This window comes from Anas acuta, chromosome 12 (assembly GCF_963932015.1).
Source record: "Anas acuta chromosome 12, bAnaAcu1.1, whole genome shotgun sequence".
Classification (NCBI taxonomy): domain Eukaryota; kingdom Metazoa; phylum Chordata; class Aves; order Anseriformes; family Anatidae; genus Anas; species Anas acuta.
In genome coordinates, this window is record NC_088990.1 from 9,047,422 (window position 1) to 9,065,641 (window position 18,220).

General features: G+C 43.4%; 1 protein-coding gene across 3 annotated transcripts in view; it reads left to right on the top strand.

The window, feature by feature from the left end:
* Positions 1-18,220, top strand: part of CEMIP (cell migration inducing hyaluronidase 1) — a 112,219-nt gene that overhangs the window by 83,336 nt on the left and 10,663 nt on the right. For all 3 annotated transcript variants that reach the window (XM_068695287.1, XM_068695286.1, XM_068695288.1), the window contains 9 exons: positions 3,779-3,984; positions 6,933-7,002; positions 7,904-8,032; positions 8,729-8,814; positions 11,325-11,456; positions 13,432-13,467; positions 13,547-13,702; positions 15,217-15,397; positions 17,124-17,339. In XM_068695287.1, the coding sequence (XP_068551388.1) occupies positions 3,779-3,984; positions 6,933-7,002; positions 7,904-8,032; positions 8,729-8,814; positions 11,325-11,456; positions 13,432-13,467; positions 13,547-13,702; positions 15,217-15,397; positions 17,124-17,339 (1,212 nt within the window). The remainder of the gene's footprint in view (positions 1-3,778; positions 3,985-6,932; positions 7,003-7,903; positions 8,033-8,728; positions 8,815-11,324; positions 11,457-13,431; positions 13,468-13,546; positions 13,703-15,216; positions 15,398-17,123; positions 17,340-18,220) is intronic.

Genomic DNA, 18,220 nt, shown 5'->3' on the forward strand with positions numbered 1-18,220 from the left:
TTAGTACTTGCCAACCCAAATACCCAGCGCCTGGCATTTTTCGTATGGGTCAGACAGATGGATTTGTATAGGGCATTTGGAAATATTTCTGTCTCTTGTGCTTTCTCTGAGTGACAACTGTCCCTTGGAGAATCCATGGCAGAGGGATCTGTGTGCTCAGGCTTTTCCAGACAAGATGACATGATGAAATTCAGACAGGCTGATGCAGCTGATGAAAGCAGCTTGTTTCTCTTGCCGTTACTCAACAGCCACCATTCCCTAGATGACTGTGGTTTGCCTTCATAAGGCACCCAAGAAAAATCTTAGAGTTTAGGACATAATACCTAAACTGTTGGTCAAGAATTTAATCTCTGCAGATTATAATTTATTGAAAGGTGTGAATGCTAATAATACTTAATGCACATAACACTTAACCTATTTTTTATTTTAACCATACAATTACTGCCAATGGATAAATTGAAAGCTCCAATGAAACAAAGCAATCTAACTGTGTTTGTTCAGTTGCATCACAGAAGAAGTGCTCCAAAGGTTGCATCACCTAAATGGTGTCTCATTGCTCTGATAGACATCTGCATTCAGCAGCTCCAAGCCTTGATTCTTCAGGTGATTCCACCGCAATCTCCTCATCTGTTTTCCGACTCTATTTTCCTTCCTTTCCTCTTCCTTCTACCCCAGATAAATTCACAGACACCCACACAGGTCTCTGGTGACTACTAGGGTTATTCCGTACATTTCCTTGCTGCCTATTATCTTCTTACTTGGGCAACACTACGTGTTTCTACATGCACAAGCACCATTTGTGCAGACAGCAATGAGCTCCTTCTTCCCTCAGGTAACAGTCATTCCCTCTGAGGTCAGGTAGACCCAAAGCATACTTTTCTGAGGGAAAATTTGTCTTGATGATGTGCATGAACTGTACTTTGGAAACATGCAAAAGACATCTAGCTGGACTGTTAAGCCTCAGCACAGTATATAGCATTTAAGGATGTACTTAACTTTAGGCCACTGATTTCCAAGGGGCTTCTCACGAGACTGTAGTTAAGTACCGGTGTAAATGCCTTGGAGAGTGTCTATTTATTCCCGATGGCAGGACTGTTTTATCTGTGGGTCTGCACTGTGCTGCTAAAAGTCCCTATCCCGACAGGAGTTCACTCGCATCAGTGGGCTATTCTGCACTTGTCTGCAAATTCATAGTCACAGGAAGGGAAAGAGGGTCCTTCTGGAAACAAATCTGTAGAAATTCTCCTCTCACCATAACTAGTGTTCGAAATTGCCAATACTTACCCAATGTTTTCTTTAACACATTGGCCATAAAACCACCCAGTTACACCACTGCAATCCTGGGGATGAAACTTTGCTCTGATTCCCACTCTCTCCACTGGATCCCAGTGAGCAAGCTAAAATAGAAACAGCCATCAGGGCAGGAAATTAAATGGAGGCCAATAAACACTACGACAGGAGCCAGGGGAGAGCTGTACTTCATGGAATAAGTGGCTGTGCTAACTACTTCAGTGGTATCTGCTTTTAGTAATCCAACTGTACTGCACAGTTTTGCCATGGAGGGCATTATCTGGCCATAAATTACTCATGGTTAAGGTAAGATTATGGACTATTAAGAAGGCTTTAATCAAATCAAAAATTAAATCCATTAGAAAAATGCTTTTGGAACCAGCAGCTCTTTTGCTATCCAAACATTTCAGCACTGGGCTTGTGTATGAAAACACACACAGGAAACTAAGTCAGAGCTGACCGAGAGATGAGATATGGGAAAAATAATTAATCAAATGAAGGGTGACAAGTGCATTAGGGAACAGGTCCCTGGATGATAACTGTGTTGTTCTGTGGCCTTTCAGGGATGAGTTAGGACAACACCAGGCTTGCTGGCTCTCCCCCTGCCAGTGCACATTCCTTTCTCTGCCTCACTCCTCTCTGGATGTCCTGGGGGAGGTGTTGTTCTGCGATGTTTCTTCCCATGCACGGAGGTGGGCTTTGCCCCAGCTCTAGTCTGGTCACCTCAGGTTTTCATACCCCGGTCCTGGTGGAGCAGTGTGCTGGCTGGCAAGATAAATAGCCACACCACGTAGCTAGTGTTTCTTTAAGGAAACCATTTCCATCATCTAAATGTTGCAGCAGCATTTCTTATGTGTCTTTCCAATGGTACTGCTGTGTGAAAGAAAACTAATTGGCTTCGGTGGCCGTGTGCAGTTCTGACATCTCTGTGATTGAAAGACTTCCTCTACATGTTGGAAAACTTCTGCAAAGAGATCACTCTCCTGACATATCCTCCTATCCCATAAACCTTTACAATTGCAAGGCTGGGACAGCTCACGTGTCCAGGGAGGGACAGTTCAGTGTAATATATACTTTCTCCACGTGAAAAAAAAAAAAAAAAAAAAAAAAAAAAAAAAAAAGCCACAGTTTTGAAAAAGCTGTCTTCTAATTGAACAGGCAAAGTTAGCCATAAATTTCAGTCAGGTAATTTAACGGAATACACAACTTTGCAGGTCATTTTTGATGTGTTTAATTTACTGTGGTGACTTGTGCTCAGAGATTTGTGTATTTACAGTGGAGCATGGATAATACATAATAGATGTGGGTGCAGATGCAAGCTCAGAATATACTTGGCAAGTGGTGTTTTTTCTCATGTGAAAACATATTTGTAATCATTTCAACACAAGTCCTGGGATTTGATTTGAAATCGGTGCTCTTTGCCTTGAGATGAGGCACATAGATGACAGAGGAATCTCAGTCCTGTTTACAAAAGTAATTCTGGTGCTTGGGAGTCTAGGTCTTCCAATGACACCATAAATAGGTTTTGTATCCAGTTTAATATGCTCTTTTGCCCTTTCACCATTGCTGTGTCACCAGAAGCATCTCTAGGAACACACTGGCGTCTAGCTAAGCTTTGCCAGAAAGGTTTTCTAGGTCAAAGGATGGGTGAGGGCTGATGGAACAATTAAGGAGAGACCCAGGAGAGACAGCATTTCACCTGACCTGAAATTCATTTTCCATATCCTAGACATAAGCAATAACAACCTACTTGGTTGGACACAGCATGTTTGAGGATTGTTTTCTCCCAGCCAGTTCTAGCCTTAGGCTTCAAACTCACATATTTGCATTTATGCTCCTGAAACTGTTTTTTTCAGATCTCCTAGTGGGTTGATGGCTGTTGTTCTGTCCTACACAATGGTGTCCTGATGTTAACATCATTCAAACCAGAAACAGAACGGCACTGATTAACACCAGCTGATTTGTCTCAGGGTCAAGTAAAGCTTCTGTCAACAACTTGGAAAAAAGGATCAGGTCAAACTTAAAACAAGCCAGCTTGTCTGGAAAACAACTTGCCACCTCTCTGATAGCCTGAAAAAACATTTTTTCAGCTCAGCTGCATTTTTCAGATGCATTTTATATAGCTGCTCATGTAACTCCATATGAAGATGAATGAGCCCAGATGTGATCTGAGCATCTAACATCCTTTGCTCATCTCCCCACCCGATGTTTTTTCCGGTCTCATGCTAAGATAGTCTCTGATTTTGCAGACAGACAAAAGAATGGAACTAACATTTCCTAGGTGATGACAAATTCTAGTTAAATTTAAATGTTGGAGTTATTGTTTATGCTATCAGCTCTTAATAGCAGGAAGTGATCTTGCTTTTGCTTTTGCATCTACACTTTGAGTTCAAGAGGGTACCAGGGTGCTATTACTGTGAAGTCTCTTCTTGTTATGTAATGGTTGAAGGATGAAGCCTAAACACAGACCTTTGTTTTCTTTATTCAGGTGAAGGATGTTGTGGGTTATGATGCACTGGGCCATTGTTTCTTTACGGAAGATGGACCAGAAGAGCGCAACACGTTTGATCACTGCCTTGGACTGCTTGTTAAACCTAGCACACTGCTCCCCTCTGACCGGGACAGCAGGATGTGCAAGCTGATCACAGAGGGAGCTTACCCAGGCTACATCCCCAAACCCAGGCAGGACTGTAGGTGAGTGGGGGCCTCCTTTTCTTCTGTCTGTTCTTTGCAGAACTGAGCCATAAAAGATAGCATTATGTGCATACGATTACGTAGTCCTCTTTTCAGATCTGGGCTTCATGCCCCAAGGTCTGTGAGAGCAGTCTCCGTGGTTCAACCAGAAGCTGCTGAGTTTAGAATGGGCTGGGCTCTGACTTTTGTGCTCATTTTGTATGATAGCTGATTTTGAAAATACTCCCATTAGCTCTAAAGCCATTATCTGCAGAGCACAGATATTGTTTAATGATACAGCATTAGTATTATGCATTCATTTGGCAGTTTACCCAAACTGTGAAGTGAAACTAAAATGGTATGATAAATGCAGTTTAGCACAGAATTAGAACTTGGCAATAAAAGATCAAAGGCTGTATATGTCTGCTGGATCTCTAATAGTCTGTCTATGTATGAGCTCATGAAAACGTTTCCATGAAAACTTCTTAAAACTTCTATTTGCCACAAACTCGGTATTAAACTTGAAAAATGCTCAATGCCTTTCATCTCCTTTTTGCAAGATCCTTTCCTCTAAGTGTCCTTTCAGACCTGCCAGCTGAGGTTTAGATGAGGATTATAGAAGCATTTGCAACAAGAAGGAATTTTACAAGTTCTTTTTGCAGTTCTGTTGCCTTGAAGAAAAAATAAATAAATAAATAAAATCAGGTGACGTATAGAAGAAATATGACCAGCTTGGCCACACAGTTAAGCATTAGAATTTATTCTTAAAAGAATTAATGGGATCATTGTTGGTAGTAATTATTAAACACAGGATAGAGAAATGCCAGTCATGAATACTGTAGTGGTAGTTGACCTTGACACAAGGCTCAAGTCACTGTGCTCCTGAAAGCCATTCTAGCACTCTTTTTCCTGATTTTCCAGCTGTTTTTTTTCTTTTTTTTTTTTTTTTTTCCCCTAAATCAAGACGCACAACCTGTGTGCTTAACAGCTAGGCAAGCAGACAGGGAACATAGCAAACAGTCTGGAGCAAATCTGTGGATGTCAAGTTTGCCTTTGGAAGTTTTAAATTGATGATGATCATCAAAGCTTGAGAACAATACCCCCATGTAAGAGAAGGGAGGTCCTTCCCAGTGAAGTCTTGTCTTGAGACCACAGGGCATTGATGCTGCACTGAAGCTGCTGGGAGAGAGGAACGTTTATGCCCCTAGCTCAGATTTTTCTCCAGAGTTTTATTTTGCTGTATTTGGATGGGGAAAAAGATCTACATTCGAAGAAGGTGAGTTCTGACCAACAAGAAGTCGATGAGAAAGTCTCTGGAGCTAGACTTCCATTCTCAAAATGAGACAGCGAGAAGCTGATTGATGCCTAACAGCTAAAAATCTTTGGGGGTTTTCATTTATTTAGAAAAACTCTCAACCTGCTGAGACTCTGCCAGTATCACCCATCCTCTCCTCAGAACAGACTGGGGTTTTGGCCAAAGAAACATATTTTTAGCTTTTACTTTGGCAAGGGAAGGATTTGAAATACATGCAATGCTCTTTTTCACATCTGTGTTTGTTTATAAATTACACTCAATGTCTCCATTCATAAAATAAGAGTTAATCATCCATTGTGCTCATTTTCCACTGATAATTCATTTAATAATCAGAGGGACATATTTTGTGTCATATTTTGAAAGGTTATTATATGAAAAAGCACTAGAAATGATATGCAGAGGTATAATGAAAAAACCCTACAGTACTACAATCTGCCACATCTTCCTTTATAAAAGCATTTAGGGACTGATCAGACAAAACCTTGGTTTTGCACGGGGTTGATCCAGCCTGCTGGTGCATGAGTACACCAGTGTTGTCCCACCCATCAACCCATGCCATCCCCTGGGGCAGCAGCCAAGGCGCCCAGCATAGAAACAAAGGATGAGCACCAGCTGTGGTTGGCTTGGAAGAGGCAGGCAGGCAGCTGCTGCCAGCGGTGAAGGTAATAGGATTGTGCCAGTAACCTCCCCAGTCCACATGGCTCCGAGGGACAGGACAGGACTGCGATGACCGACATGTCACAAATGAAATACTGTGGGTTTGAGGCCCTTGCCTATGCAGCAGGAGGCAGTCTATAAATAATTTCAAGTTGCATTTTTGTAGCCCAGCTCTGTGTTATGTTTTCATGATAAAGTCATGCAAGCCAAGCTTTGTCTCAGGCCAGCAAAATCCATTGGAATAAAGCCCCCATGAAGTCCTTCATAAAACACCCATAAGGGTTACATAGGTTCTTGAATCTCACCCAGCAAATTTAGGGAGCAAGCCACGAGTCTGCTGTTTGTAAGCACTGGAGGTTTTCCTCCAAAAGTTCATGTGCCCGTTGGTTAATGAATGCTGTATGTCACAGGAGGCATGGTGATGGATTGATCTTCCCTCCTTGATGGGAATCTTTCAATTAAAAGTCTTTTATGTGCATTAGGCAAATGGAGTCCTTTTGTCCCAGAAGAAATGCATAGGGGGGTGGGAGCAAATAAAGTTAATGAATCACAGCAGCTTGCAGAAAAAGGAGGTGCTGGGGTATACTTGGAAAGCCTTTAGAGGTAATTCATCGGGTCCCTTGATTAAAAGAACCTCTAATGAACCCGAGGCTTATTAGGAGGCAAAGTGCTTTTCTGTAGCTTGTGCAACAACATATTTACCTTATCATAAAACAGGACTGACACCTGACAGCTTCATAGCAGGCTTGGAATTGCAATAGAAATTCCTCATTTAATACTCGGGGGTTTTAAAAGATAAGGCCATGTTCTCTGTCAAACCACAGAGGACAAATGTGGTATGAGAAGGGAAAGAAAAAAAAACAGCCCCTTTGCCCTAGGCAGGACCCCTTATCTGGGGCATTATCAGCCATACCTATACTGTGGGGAGCTGAGCTGTGATTCTGGCATGTGCTCAAAGTGTCATTTTCATCTCGTTCTTTGTTTTCCTCATCTGCAGCGCTGTATCCACCTTCTGGATAGCCAACCCACACAACAACCTTATAAACTGTGCAGCTGCGGGATCTGAAGTGAGTACAGAAGTTTCTGATTTGGTAACAATTCAGAACTTCGAGCCCTGCAAGGCTGAGGCTCTGCTTGGAACAAAACCTGCTTCTGTTACTCAGGCATTTTTGAAACTGCTAGATCGAGACATATATTAATGTGGTTAGTGCTGCCAGTAAAAAATAATGCTTTTCCTTTTGCTGCACACTTCTTGTTTCTCCACACTTGCTGTTTCTAGAGCTGGATGGATTTAACAAAAATTCCCACCCTCTGCACAGTGTGCAGCCTGAATAAATGAAATAAATCTGACTGCATAGTGCCAGTGAAGTCTTTGTCAATGATTCTGTTGATTGCGGTACTGTAATGTTCCTCTGAAATTTCAATCAGCCCTAATGTTAATTCCACAGGAATTCTTGGTCACAGTAGGAGCTCTTATTGTTCTACAAAGACAAATAAATAAATAAATCCTTAAACAAAGAGATGCGTCTCTTAAGCAAATGCATCTCTTTGTTTATGAGATGAGTCTTTCTAAACCTTCAAAATCTGATTACCTGGATTCAGGTTCCTAAATACGTTTTTAGGCAGGTAGATAACATTGACCTGATTTTTAAGACTTGTACATATACCGATGGGAGGACACTGGTGAATTATGAAAGTCTTGCTTATATCTTCTATACAGATAAGCTCTATACGGAGCTTAACTTAAAGCACCCCAAAGATGCTGGGTAGGAGTGTGACTGTGAATGTATGTGTGTGTGTGTATGTTCAACTTTCTGCTGAGTGTAGTAGAGAGGTCAGTGCTGCTAGCTGTGATTTGTCCTGAAAACTTCTGGCTTATGTCTTGTGGGTTTACTGATAAATCCTCGGGCTAATGCAGACCAGTGAAGAGGTTCAAGCGAAGGCTCAGCTGCTGGTTCTTTTTCTCAGGAAACAGGCTTTTGGTTTGTGCTGCACCACGTGCCGACGGGGCCCTCGGCGGGCATGTATTCCCCCGGCTACTCGGAGCACATGCCGATGGGGAAATTCTCCAACAACCGCGCGCATTCCAACTACCGGGTGAGTCTGCACGCAACTGGAATGCTGCCGTCCAAAAAACACCATTTTCTCGCTCCAGCTCTCTGGGTCTGCAAGCTATTAATGCCTGTGCTTTCTGTTTCACTAAAAGTTCATGCAAGCTTGTTTGTGTCTGCAGATAAAGCAGCTCGCATGCTGGCGTGGGAGCACTCAGAGTCAGCCAGCACCCGCTTCAACTTGGCTCTTGGGCATTGGGGCTCTTCTCTCCGCTCAGTTGCACTAGGCTCCGTGCTGCTGCTCTCCTAAAATAGCTCCTCAAGGAGCATCATCTATTGGCAGCTTGTCTAATTATAGACCCCAACTGCCAATGTTAGCAATTAACTGAACAGCTTCTAGAGGGATAAATACAGCCGCCGTGTCTGATCATTTTCTCTCGCTCTTGCCTTATTTACCCCCGTGCTGTGGGGCTGTGCGGTGAGGGATGCTCATCACCGAGGGCCTGGGACTGCGGCAGCGTGTTCATGGGTGTAGGGGTACATTCACAAGAATCGTCCAGTTTCTGTTAGCCTGCAGCAGTTTGGGGAGTGTATACAAGTCCTGGTATTGTATGTTACTAACAGAAGCAGTTTTTAGGATCATGCGATAAGCTTTGGCTTAGGACAATTGGAGACAGAGCCTGGAAACTGAAAGAACCATAGAATAAATATACTGTAATGTTGCATTTGCCTTTTCTTTTAGGCTGGAATGATCATCGATAATGGCGTTAAAACCACTCCAGCCTCAGCCAAGGACAAAAGACCTATCCTGACACTGATTTCTGGGAGGTAAAGTGTTCTGCACAGCTTGGTTTGGAAAAGCCTTAATGTATAGCACTGATTGAGAGCTATGATGTTGCTCCCAAAGAAGCTGATAAGAATAATTGTGATGTTTTTGGGGCTTCTTATTAAAGAAAGGTCTTCATTTAGATTTACCACCTAACTTTGTCTTCCCCATTGCCTATCATAAAGGATGCACTGTGCATGTGCACTCTCCTTTCTTTTCAGTTCTGAGCTGAGCTGGTAGGGATATTACATGTGCACGAGGGTGTTATATTATTTTTTTTTGTAGATAGAACCTCTCTATAGATGTATCATATCAGCAGACCTGGTCTGCTGGGCTGGTGGCACCTGAGAGCTCCCAGGCCACAGCAGGGAGGCTGAAGTAAGCAAAGGGCTTCTGCAGGCAAAGTGTAATAGTGTAAGGGCTGCGCTTGCACCCTTTTATCTTGTTAGAGGTTGGGTCTGGCTCTTAACATAGCTGCCAGCCCCAGAGACAGAAAAGGACTCAAATGCTCTCGAGTTGCACAGTTTTATTCCCTGACACCAGTGCCTCCAGTGGCACCCAACCTGTGTTTTCCCATGCCTGGGTTCCTCAACAGAAGAAACCATCTGAGGAAGAGCAACCTGCTGAACATCCCTGTTCAAGAAGGGAGAATGACTCTCAGTTGTTTTTTTTTTCCCTTTTCCATCTCCCAGGCGCTGTAGTCATGCACTGGGCAAGGATTGCATGGGTGGGATCAGTCCTCTTGAGGGGACCCAGCCAGAACTGCAGTCATAACTGTGCCCTTTGTCCTATGTCTGTATTCCCCCTGTGCCCTGCCTTGCAGCTGATGCTAAACAAAGTTCCAAAGTGAACATTATTTACATCATTTTAATGCTAAATCAATTCAAATAATTACATTGAAATTAATTACATAATGAAAGCAACTGCTAAAAAATAATAAGAGCAGCCTTCCCTGCAAATACCTCCAAATTCTCCTGGGAGCTCGATGCTACTTTTCCAAATAGCTGAACGTGTGCCTTGGGAAAGTGCCTGTTGCCAGAGGCACAGCAAGTGATTACAAAAGGCAATTTGTCCCTTGCCATACAAGGGCAGGAATGACCCCTGGAAGCCAAGAAATTCATAATGCAGTCATGTTTGTGCTTGGTGATTACCCACCAGTGTGGGCTGCAGCTCAAAATATTTCTACCACTTTGTACTTTTCACGTGTCAAGGCTGAAAGCCTGAATAAGTGATTATAGCTGGACTGGCCAGGGCAGCCTTGGAGGTAGGCTGGACAGTTACGAAGCTGGAGAGATTAATCTGCATTCGGTTACGGCATTAAATATCTGGGCAGAACTCCGTACCCTGTAGCATTATTCCAGATACACATGGACGTGAATGAAACTGGAATCCGTCTCGCAATATCTGTATTTAACAATGTCTAGGGAATTCACAAGGGCTGATACTAAATCTCTCTCTGAAAGCAAATTCATAGTGATGAGGCTGCCAAGGCAATATTCATTTACTGGAACCCCATCAGCCTGCCGCTCAGTTTTAGATTGATATGATGGCTTATTAAGCAAAGCAAAGCGCTATTGAATATCTGTTAGCGATTTGACAGCTTGGCCTCGCTACCCATTGGCGAGGCATGAATTTTAATCTCTGGACCATCCGCTGCTGGCACTGACTTGAATGCTCATCTGTCAGGGTTTCTAAGCCACGCTGCGCTGATGGGAGATGCTCCTTCGGTAGCAATAAGGAAAGCAACCCCTCAGGTGTGGGTAAATGCCAGCCAAGCTCAGCAACACCGCAGCGAGCCAGATCCTCGCTTGGATGCTCTTGTCCGAGTGGAGGCAGACAGGCAGCAGCTGAGGGCACACTTTGCTGTAGCTTCCACTTATGTTTCTTTTTTTTTTTCTTTTTTTTTTTCTGTTTTCTTTTTTCTTTTTTCTTTTCTTTTTTCTTTTTTCTTTTTTCTTTTCCTACATCAGGCCAATATTTCATCATAGTTGAGGGTTTCAGAGCTAATAAATCTCTTGCGTGTGTCCTGGGCAATGGGTAGTGGAGGAGCTACTCTCAGCCCCTCTCCAAGATGTTTTAGTTCCTTTCTGCAGTGAGGAAAAATACCCATTGTCACAGTATGGCCAAGGGTAGGAGATAAGAATGCTCAAAAGGGGAAACAAAAGGACACTTATCTAAACAGGAATATGCTAAAGGGTAACAGAAAGGAACTAAAAAACATCTCAGCCTTTTGGGAGCAATAATAAACTTTCCATGCCTGCAGCAATATATCAGCAATACAATAATGGCAAGGTGAAAGGAAACTTGGAGCGGGTCTTTACAACTGCCTGGCCTGGACTGGCCGTCCCTTGGCAGTGGGGTCTGGCCACCGCAGCTCGCCGAGACACGCTGCTTGGCCGGACTGCTGTCCCAGGGCTGTTCTGAGCTAGCAGAAACCAGATGTCCTGCAGGGCCGCAGACCGAGTGAGGCCGCCTTCCCTCGCCAACGTTTCTTCTCTCCTTCTGGTTACAGATACAGCCCACACAAAGATGCTGATCCTTTGAAGCCCAGGGAACCTGCAATAATCGAGCGCTTTATTGCCTACAAGAATCAGGATCACGGAGCCTGGCTGCGGGGTGGAGATGTGTGGCTGGACAACTGCCAGTGAGTTTTGCCTTATTTCAACTCTCGGAGTTCAGCCTGGTGTTTATGGCGAGCATAGCTGTGGTTCAGACTATTTATATTGCTTTGCACCTTTTCATATGGCCAAGATTGAAATAAAGATGAAACATTAAGTAAACGCAGGCATTGTTTTATGCAAACAAAACCTGTTTTTTGTCTGCACTGAAGATCACTTAGATTGTTTTTGTGTGCGATTCTGACCAGCATGCAAAAATGATAACACGCAAACACATACACACACACGTGCACAGATGCAAATAACTGTACCTTCTCACACGAAAAACAAGGTGCTTTGGCAAGAAGTCAGCAAAATCCACCACCTTTCCTGGCTAGGTCTGGTCACAGATCAGCTTTATGTGGTTCAGTGTTATGCTGAATAAGCTAGTACTGATGAAGTAGACATGAAACTATGCATCATAGCAGCAAGGGAGAGAAACTGGGCAAACACGTCTTGTGCTCTTTGAAGGCTGTTTCCTGTGCTGGTCAGAACAGATACTTCTTTTGCACTTGAAAACAGATGATCTGCTATATTTCCTTCTGCTGAGCCAGGCTCTTGATATCAACCAGGAAGAAATGGGAGAAAAATGAAAAAGCTACTTTACAAGGCATTTTGTGATCACCCTGCCACGAATAGCTGTCTCTCCATTATCTGGTGCCCAGCTGCTGGCAGGGCTGCCTTACCCTAGAGTGACCCACGTCTCCTAAAGGCACCAGAGGCTATAAACTGGCTCTAGTGACCTGTCAGATTGGCAAGAAGGAGATTGGGGCAGAACGGTTGGAAATGTAACACTGAGTCGCCCTGTTTGTGCTTTTTGAGAACCAGAAATACCTCACACACGCCATGGCCGACAAGTGATGTCTTTGCAGATCACTCGCATGTCACTTAGAGTTTGTGCTGCTGAGTGCTATGTACAGAGGCTACCGAAATACGCAGCAGGTTACCCCGTTTGATGAGCTTCCAGTAGCAATCCTATGGTTGTATCTGAATAAAAGGAAGCGGCTGTCAGACTGTAATTGCCTTTATAGCCACCCTAATTTCCGTTTGTGTTGCTACAATAAGACTTATGTAGTACATTAACGAAACAAATGTTAATGTGGTATGCAGGGTACGTTTATGGGGCCGCAGAAACAGGGGAGGCGATAGCGTGTAATGGGCTGCCACCTAGAGACAGAAGCGGGATAAGGCAGAGATGGGTCTTTGCTGGCTCTCCACTAAGGGTTTTGATGTGCAGGAGAGAACAGTGTCAGAAGTGTACATTTACTTGTGTAAATATGCCATCAAGATATTGACTCAAACCATCATATTAACTGTAGCCTCCACATAAGCTGGAGGCATTGATCGACAGCTGTGATTTATCTCATCTAAAAGCATTAGAATTTGAGCAAAATTGGAGGACATTGTATTTTTTATTTTTAATAAGGAAGATCAGATCTCTATCTGCCTGTTAGTGAAAAAGAAGCCAAGCTTCACTGTTTTTATAGCATTTCCCCTAGTAAAGTTATTTCATGGAAGCAGTATGTGATACGTGAACACAGGGAAGCACAGAGCTGTGGGTAAGACAAAGCATTATTAAATAATAAAAGGTAGTTGGGGTGAGAGATAAACACAATCTTTTTACCTATCAGTGAAAAGAGTGTGATCATTAGGTGCAGGGAAAAACCTTTGACAGGTAAACTACACCCAGCCATCTCAGACTTAACTTCCACATAGAGCAATTAGGTGCGTGGCTGCTGCTTCTTGTGAACCACATATACCTCAAGGTGTGCCAAAAAAGATCTTCCAAAACTGGAAAGGGAACAAGCACACAAAAACCTGAGTTCTCCTATGAGCACCATTCAGTAATTAAGCCCTGCTGCCCTCCGCCTCACTGGTTTAGTGATTTCAGTTTGACATGATAAAACAAACGAACAAAACCAAACAAAAATCTCTTCTGAAGCACCTCTCTTCTCCCGGCAGGTTTGCAGACAATGGCATTGGGCTGACCTTGGCGAGGTAAGTGTCACACAGGTTGTGCCGCAGCGTGGGGCACAGGCTGTGAACAGCCCCTTCACCTCCAGCCCTTTCCCTCTAGTGGTGGGACCTTCCCTCATGATGATGGCTCAAAGCAAGAAATCAAGAACAGCCTATTTGTCGGCGAGAGTGGAAACCTGGGCACGGAGACTATGGACAACGAGATCTGGGGACCTGGAGGCCTGGATCACAGAGGCAGGACCCTGCCCATCGGCCCGTAAGTCCAGCTCACCACATCAAAGCACTTGCTGTTCCCTTTCCTGGTACAAACTCCAAGCCGGTGTGGTTTCCTCAGCACTGTTTGGTTTAATAGCTTGCACACAAAGGATTTGGTTTCATGTCTCCCTGTCCCAAAGCCCTCACTGTGCAGCTGCTGCTGGCAGGTATGTACTTGCAGGCTGCCAAAACAGCATCAAGCTCCTCTCTCCTTTCACCTCCCCTTTGCAAACAGAGTTGAGGAGACAGCCAAAGGAGTGTGTGCTAGCTGGGTGCTTTTGTACACATAGTCAGCAGTGGTTGCACAAAGTGGCCGTCTCCATCCCAGTCAGCTGCCAGGAAATCTCACAGAAGGCCTTCCGTGGGCTTGAGCTGGCCTAGATATGGTCATAGATGGCCTCAGAGCTGCTGTTAGTATTGCTGCTGTGCTACGGGAATTTGATGCCTTCGGTAAATAACTTCAAAACATCTAGTGAGCTTCATGTGTGGCCTCTTCCTGGACCTTAGTCCTACAGATTTGTTTGCAAGTGAAGTAATGTTTTGCTGTTATTCCTGAAAATATAGCTCTCCTAACAGTAGCTCTGTAGAGAAAAACAGCTCAACTGGTATTTTTCTGTCATTCTATGTTTCTCAGCTTTGCCTGTTGGTAGTGATGCAGCAGGTTTATTATTAACCATAATAATAATGAAAAGCCACTCTGCTAGGACCCTCCTTCTAATATAATTCGCATATAAATACGTGGGCATATATTATCATGTGTATTGTGTGCCAAAACTCACAGTGACAGAAGTGTGACCTTGCCACAGAAACAGGGAAACCATTCATATGAGAAAGGGATCAAATTCTGATTTATTATAAGTGAAATGTGAAATATGAAATATCATCTTAGCCTCTTAAGGAGTTTAAACACCACAATCAGTTAATCATCATGAAAGCAGTGTCATCTTTACCATGCATCTGGTATCAGAAAAGGCTTTTAAAGTTTCATTGGTTTGTGCCCTCTCAACTGTTTTCAACCTTATCGGTGAGATCTTTCCTTGATTTCAAATCCATTTTTATTGCAGTTAAGTTGCACTGTTTCTCTGAAAGATGTGATAGGACTTCTATCCCTGCTGTTACTCAGCCCAAGGAGTCTGTGTAGATCTGAGGAGTTTCAGGTTTCGCTGCTGCAGAACTCATTTGTGATAGCACACACGGATTTATTCAGTTTTAGTTCAATGCCTTGGCACGGCTCTAAGATCCTTCCCTGGAGGAGTACAGACTAAATAAAGATGATCTGTCTCAGACATGAGAGAACTTGAGATGAACTTGCAAGGTTAAGAAGACTTCACAGACCTAAAAAGCAGGGAAATCCCTTCTCTTCCAAAACATTAACTCAGGAGTCATCCTAAGGGCTGTGGAAAATGATAGCAGCTGAGAATCAAGTGCTGTGGGACTGTCCATGTCTAGAATGTATTCTCAACTTCATGCTCATGTCATGATTATGTCTCTCTGTCTCCTCCAAATGTGTTTTAGGAACTTTCCCATTCGAGGGATCCAGTTCTACGATGGCCCGATCAACGTCCAGAACTGCACTTTCCGGAAATTTGCTGCCCTTGACGGTCGGCACACGAGTGCCTTGGCCTTCAGGCTCAATAACGCCTGGCAGAGCTGCCCCAACAACAACGTAACCGACATCCATTTTGAAGACGTCCCTGTGAGTTATCCTTCCCAGCAAGGCCTTTGCCAGTTGGCTTGGAAACAGGGTTGTGGGCAAAAAGGGTGGAACAGCCTTTGGGGGAAAAAAAATAATAATAATAAAAAAAAACACTAGATCTGCAGGAGGTGCCTGTTGTCTTTGCCACGAATTTCATAAAGACAATGGCACCTGAGAGAGAGGAAATTGGGTGGGTGAAATAACAAGCAAATCCAGTTTTCAGCAAAACAGAAGTAGGCATCAGTATCAAAAATAAAAAATAGTGACATCCAAGTGAAAATCACTTTCCTTTCTGTATGTCTCAGAAACTGGTGAATTAGGAAGACTTTGCCCCCTTATTTTCAACACGGGTATAATATTAAAGCAACAACAGAGGGAAGTCTGTTGCAGAAGGTCTAACCTGCCTAGAAGCAACAAATACTAATTTTGGGAAACAGCCAGTGAAACTGAGCAGATGCTGGATAATTGTGCAGCTCTGCACACAAGGGTAAATCCATGGACTCCGGTTCTGCAGACATAAATGAAAGCAGAATCCAGCCAAAGAGTGGCTGCCAAATGTTGAATTACAACATTAACTTCTAGGTGCTGGTCTGAACCTGGTCTGGGGTCTGTGATTTAGTTATTTTTGTATTTGCTTGCACAAATATGTGCTAACTGGTTGCTGATGTTCACCTCTAGCAGCTGTTAAATCCAACTGCCAAACATGACCAACAAATAAATAAAGTGGTTGGGACTGAAATTATTTGGGTTGCTTAAGTTTCAAAAAGTTAGCAAACTTGCTCGCGTGTCAGGAAAAGTGCTGAGTAGTGATCTTTGTGCCAAATGGGGTGGGAAAGGCAAAATTTCCCTAAAAGTGTTGGTAGGTCACTCTCTCGCATTGCACTAAGCAGGCTGGTGACATGACATTTATTTATGCTGGATAAAAATATGTCAGAAGTTGCCCGAGCGGCCATTTCCCAGGGGAGGTCACTGATTGTTCCCAGCATCATTATGACTTTATGTGGCTTTGGAACCTTAAAATATATTAGTGGACAACAAGTGAAGTGGCTATAGTGAAATTGCCCCGTCTCCTGAACCTTCCTCCAGAATTTTAAAACAAATCTTCACTGCTGTGGCTGCAGTTTGGGTTATTTTAGCCTTTCCCCCAGGGTCAGCAGAAAAATCTATGTCTGCTCTGTCTGACAAATCAGACACACCTTTAAAGAGCACGACCCATCTCTATACTGACTTCAGACTTAATGAAGAGGCATTGTGCAGGTAAAGGGGGAAAATCCCAATGTTCCTGTTGCAAATGACACTGATGTTCCTGCCAGCTAACAGGACCAAATGAGCTGAAAATGATTTTATTGTTTCCAGCTTTGGATGCCCTATTTCAGAAGCTCATACTTTTATTAGCACAGAACTGTTATCCCAAAACACCTGGAACTCCAAACTTCATCCGGAGGCATGGAGCTTCAGGGCCACTAAATATCAGGCTTAAAAAGTCTCAAGCTGAGCAGCCAAATATCTGCGGCTGTCTAAAGAATGATGCATACACTGATTTCTTCATGCACAACTTGACCCCCAAACTCAACAATATTTCTTGTCCAAGCTGTTTTCTAAAACCAAATAAAGTCAGAAAATGGGTCCTTTGAGCCGTGTCGGTGACCACAGCTGTCCTTAGCTTTGCACTTTAACTGATTAATTCCTTTTTGGTGACATAAATGTGTTTCACTGTATTGTTTAGATTACCTCAAGGGTCTTCTTTGGAGAACCTGGACCCTGGTTCAATGATCTGGATATGGATGGTGATAAAACATCAGTTTTTCATGATGTAGACGGCTCTGTGTCTGAATATCCAGGCTCATACCTGATAAAAGAAGATAACTGGCTAATCAAACACCCTGACTGCATCGATGTGCCCGACTGGAGAGGTTCTATCTGCAGTGGACACTACGCACAGGTAAAGCTGCTAACTTTGCAGTTTTGTAACCACTTTATACTTATTTTAATTCTCTTGGCACTGTACATCTTGACCTTTAGAAACTGACTTTCTTCAGGGTGTTCAGGATTAACTGCATGTGTGAGCAGGTGGTTTTGAAGCTGAGGATATTGTGCTTTTGTTCAGATGCTTTGGCCTTCACTGTTAACTGAAACAAATTTTACCTGAAGTCCTGTGAAAACTCCACCAGCATTAACAGCTTAATATTCCCAAATGTACTGGTTTCCGGGTAGGGGAAGGTTATTTTCCCTTGTTTAATGGTGGGAAATGTTACCCACAGTGCTATGGGAAGTGTGCTGAGGAGTCAAAATTGGGCTTCAACTCTCCTGATCTTTCATCCTGTTGTGTAACCACAAACCATTCTTCCTACCACACGAGCTCCTCACCCTACTGCTGGGAGAGAGCCCTTACTTTCCTCTCATGAGCAGCACCTTTTTTTTTGTCTTAGGTGCTGCAAGTGTTGTTTTTTTTTTCAGTGTAGGGCCACTAAAATCTATTCATAACCACTGAGCTGTTTTTCCTGCTTCTGAAATCCAGACAGAAGGGTCCTTGTTTAACAGAAGTCAGATGTCTGAGGTGGATGACACCCCACAGCCAAGGTTGCCATTAACACTGTGGAATACGATAGGCCTACCTGCGGCCTTAACTGGCACACACTCTTGACCTCGGATAAGGAAATTGTCTTTCTTTTTTTCTTTTCTTCCTGAAAACTGTCTATTTTGTTGAAAAAGTGAAAAAGAAGCTGAAGAAACTGAATATACAGGTATACGTGTATGTCATACAGGTCACTGCTGAAGTAACAGGCCTCGCACAAGTTTACAGCTATTAAGCAGCTGAGCCTT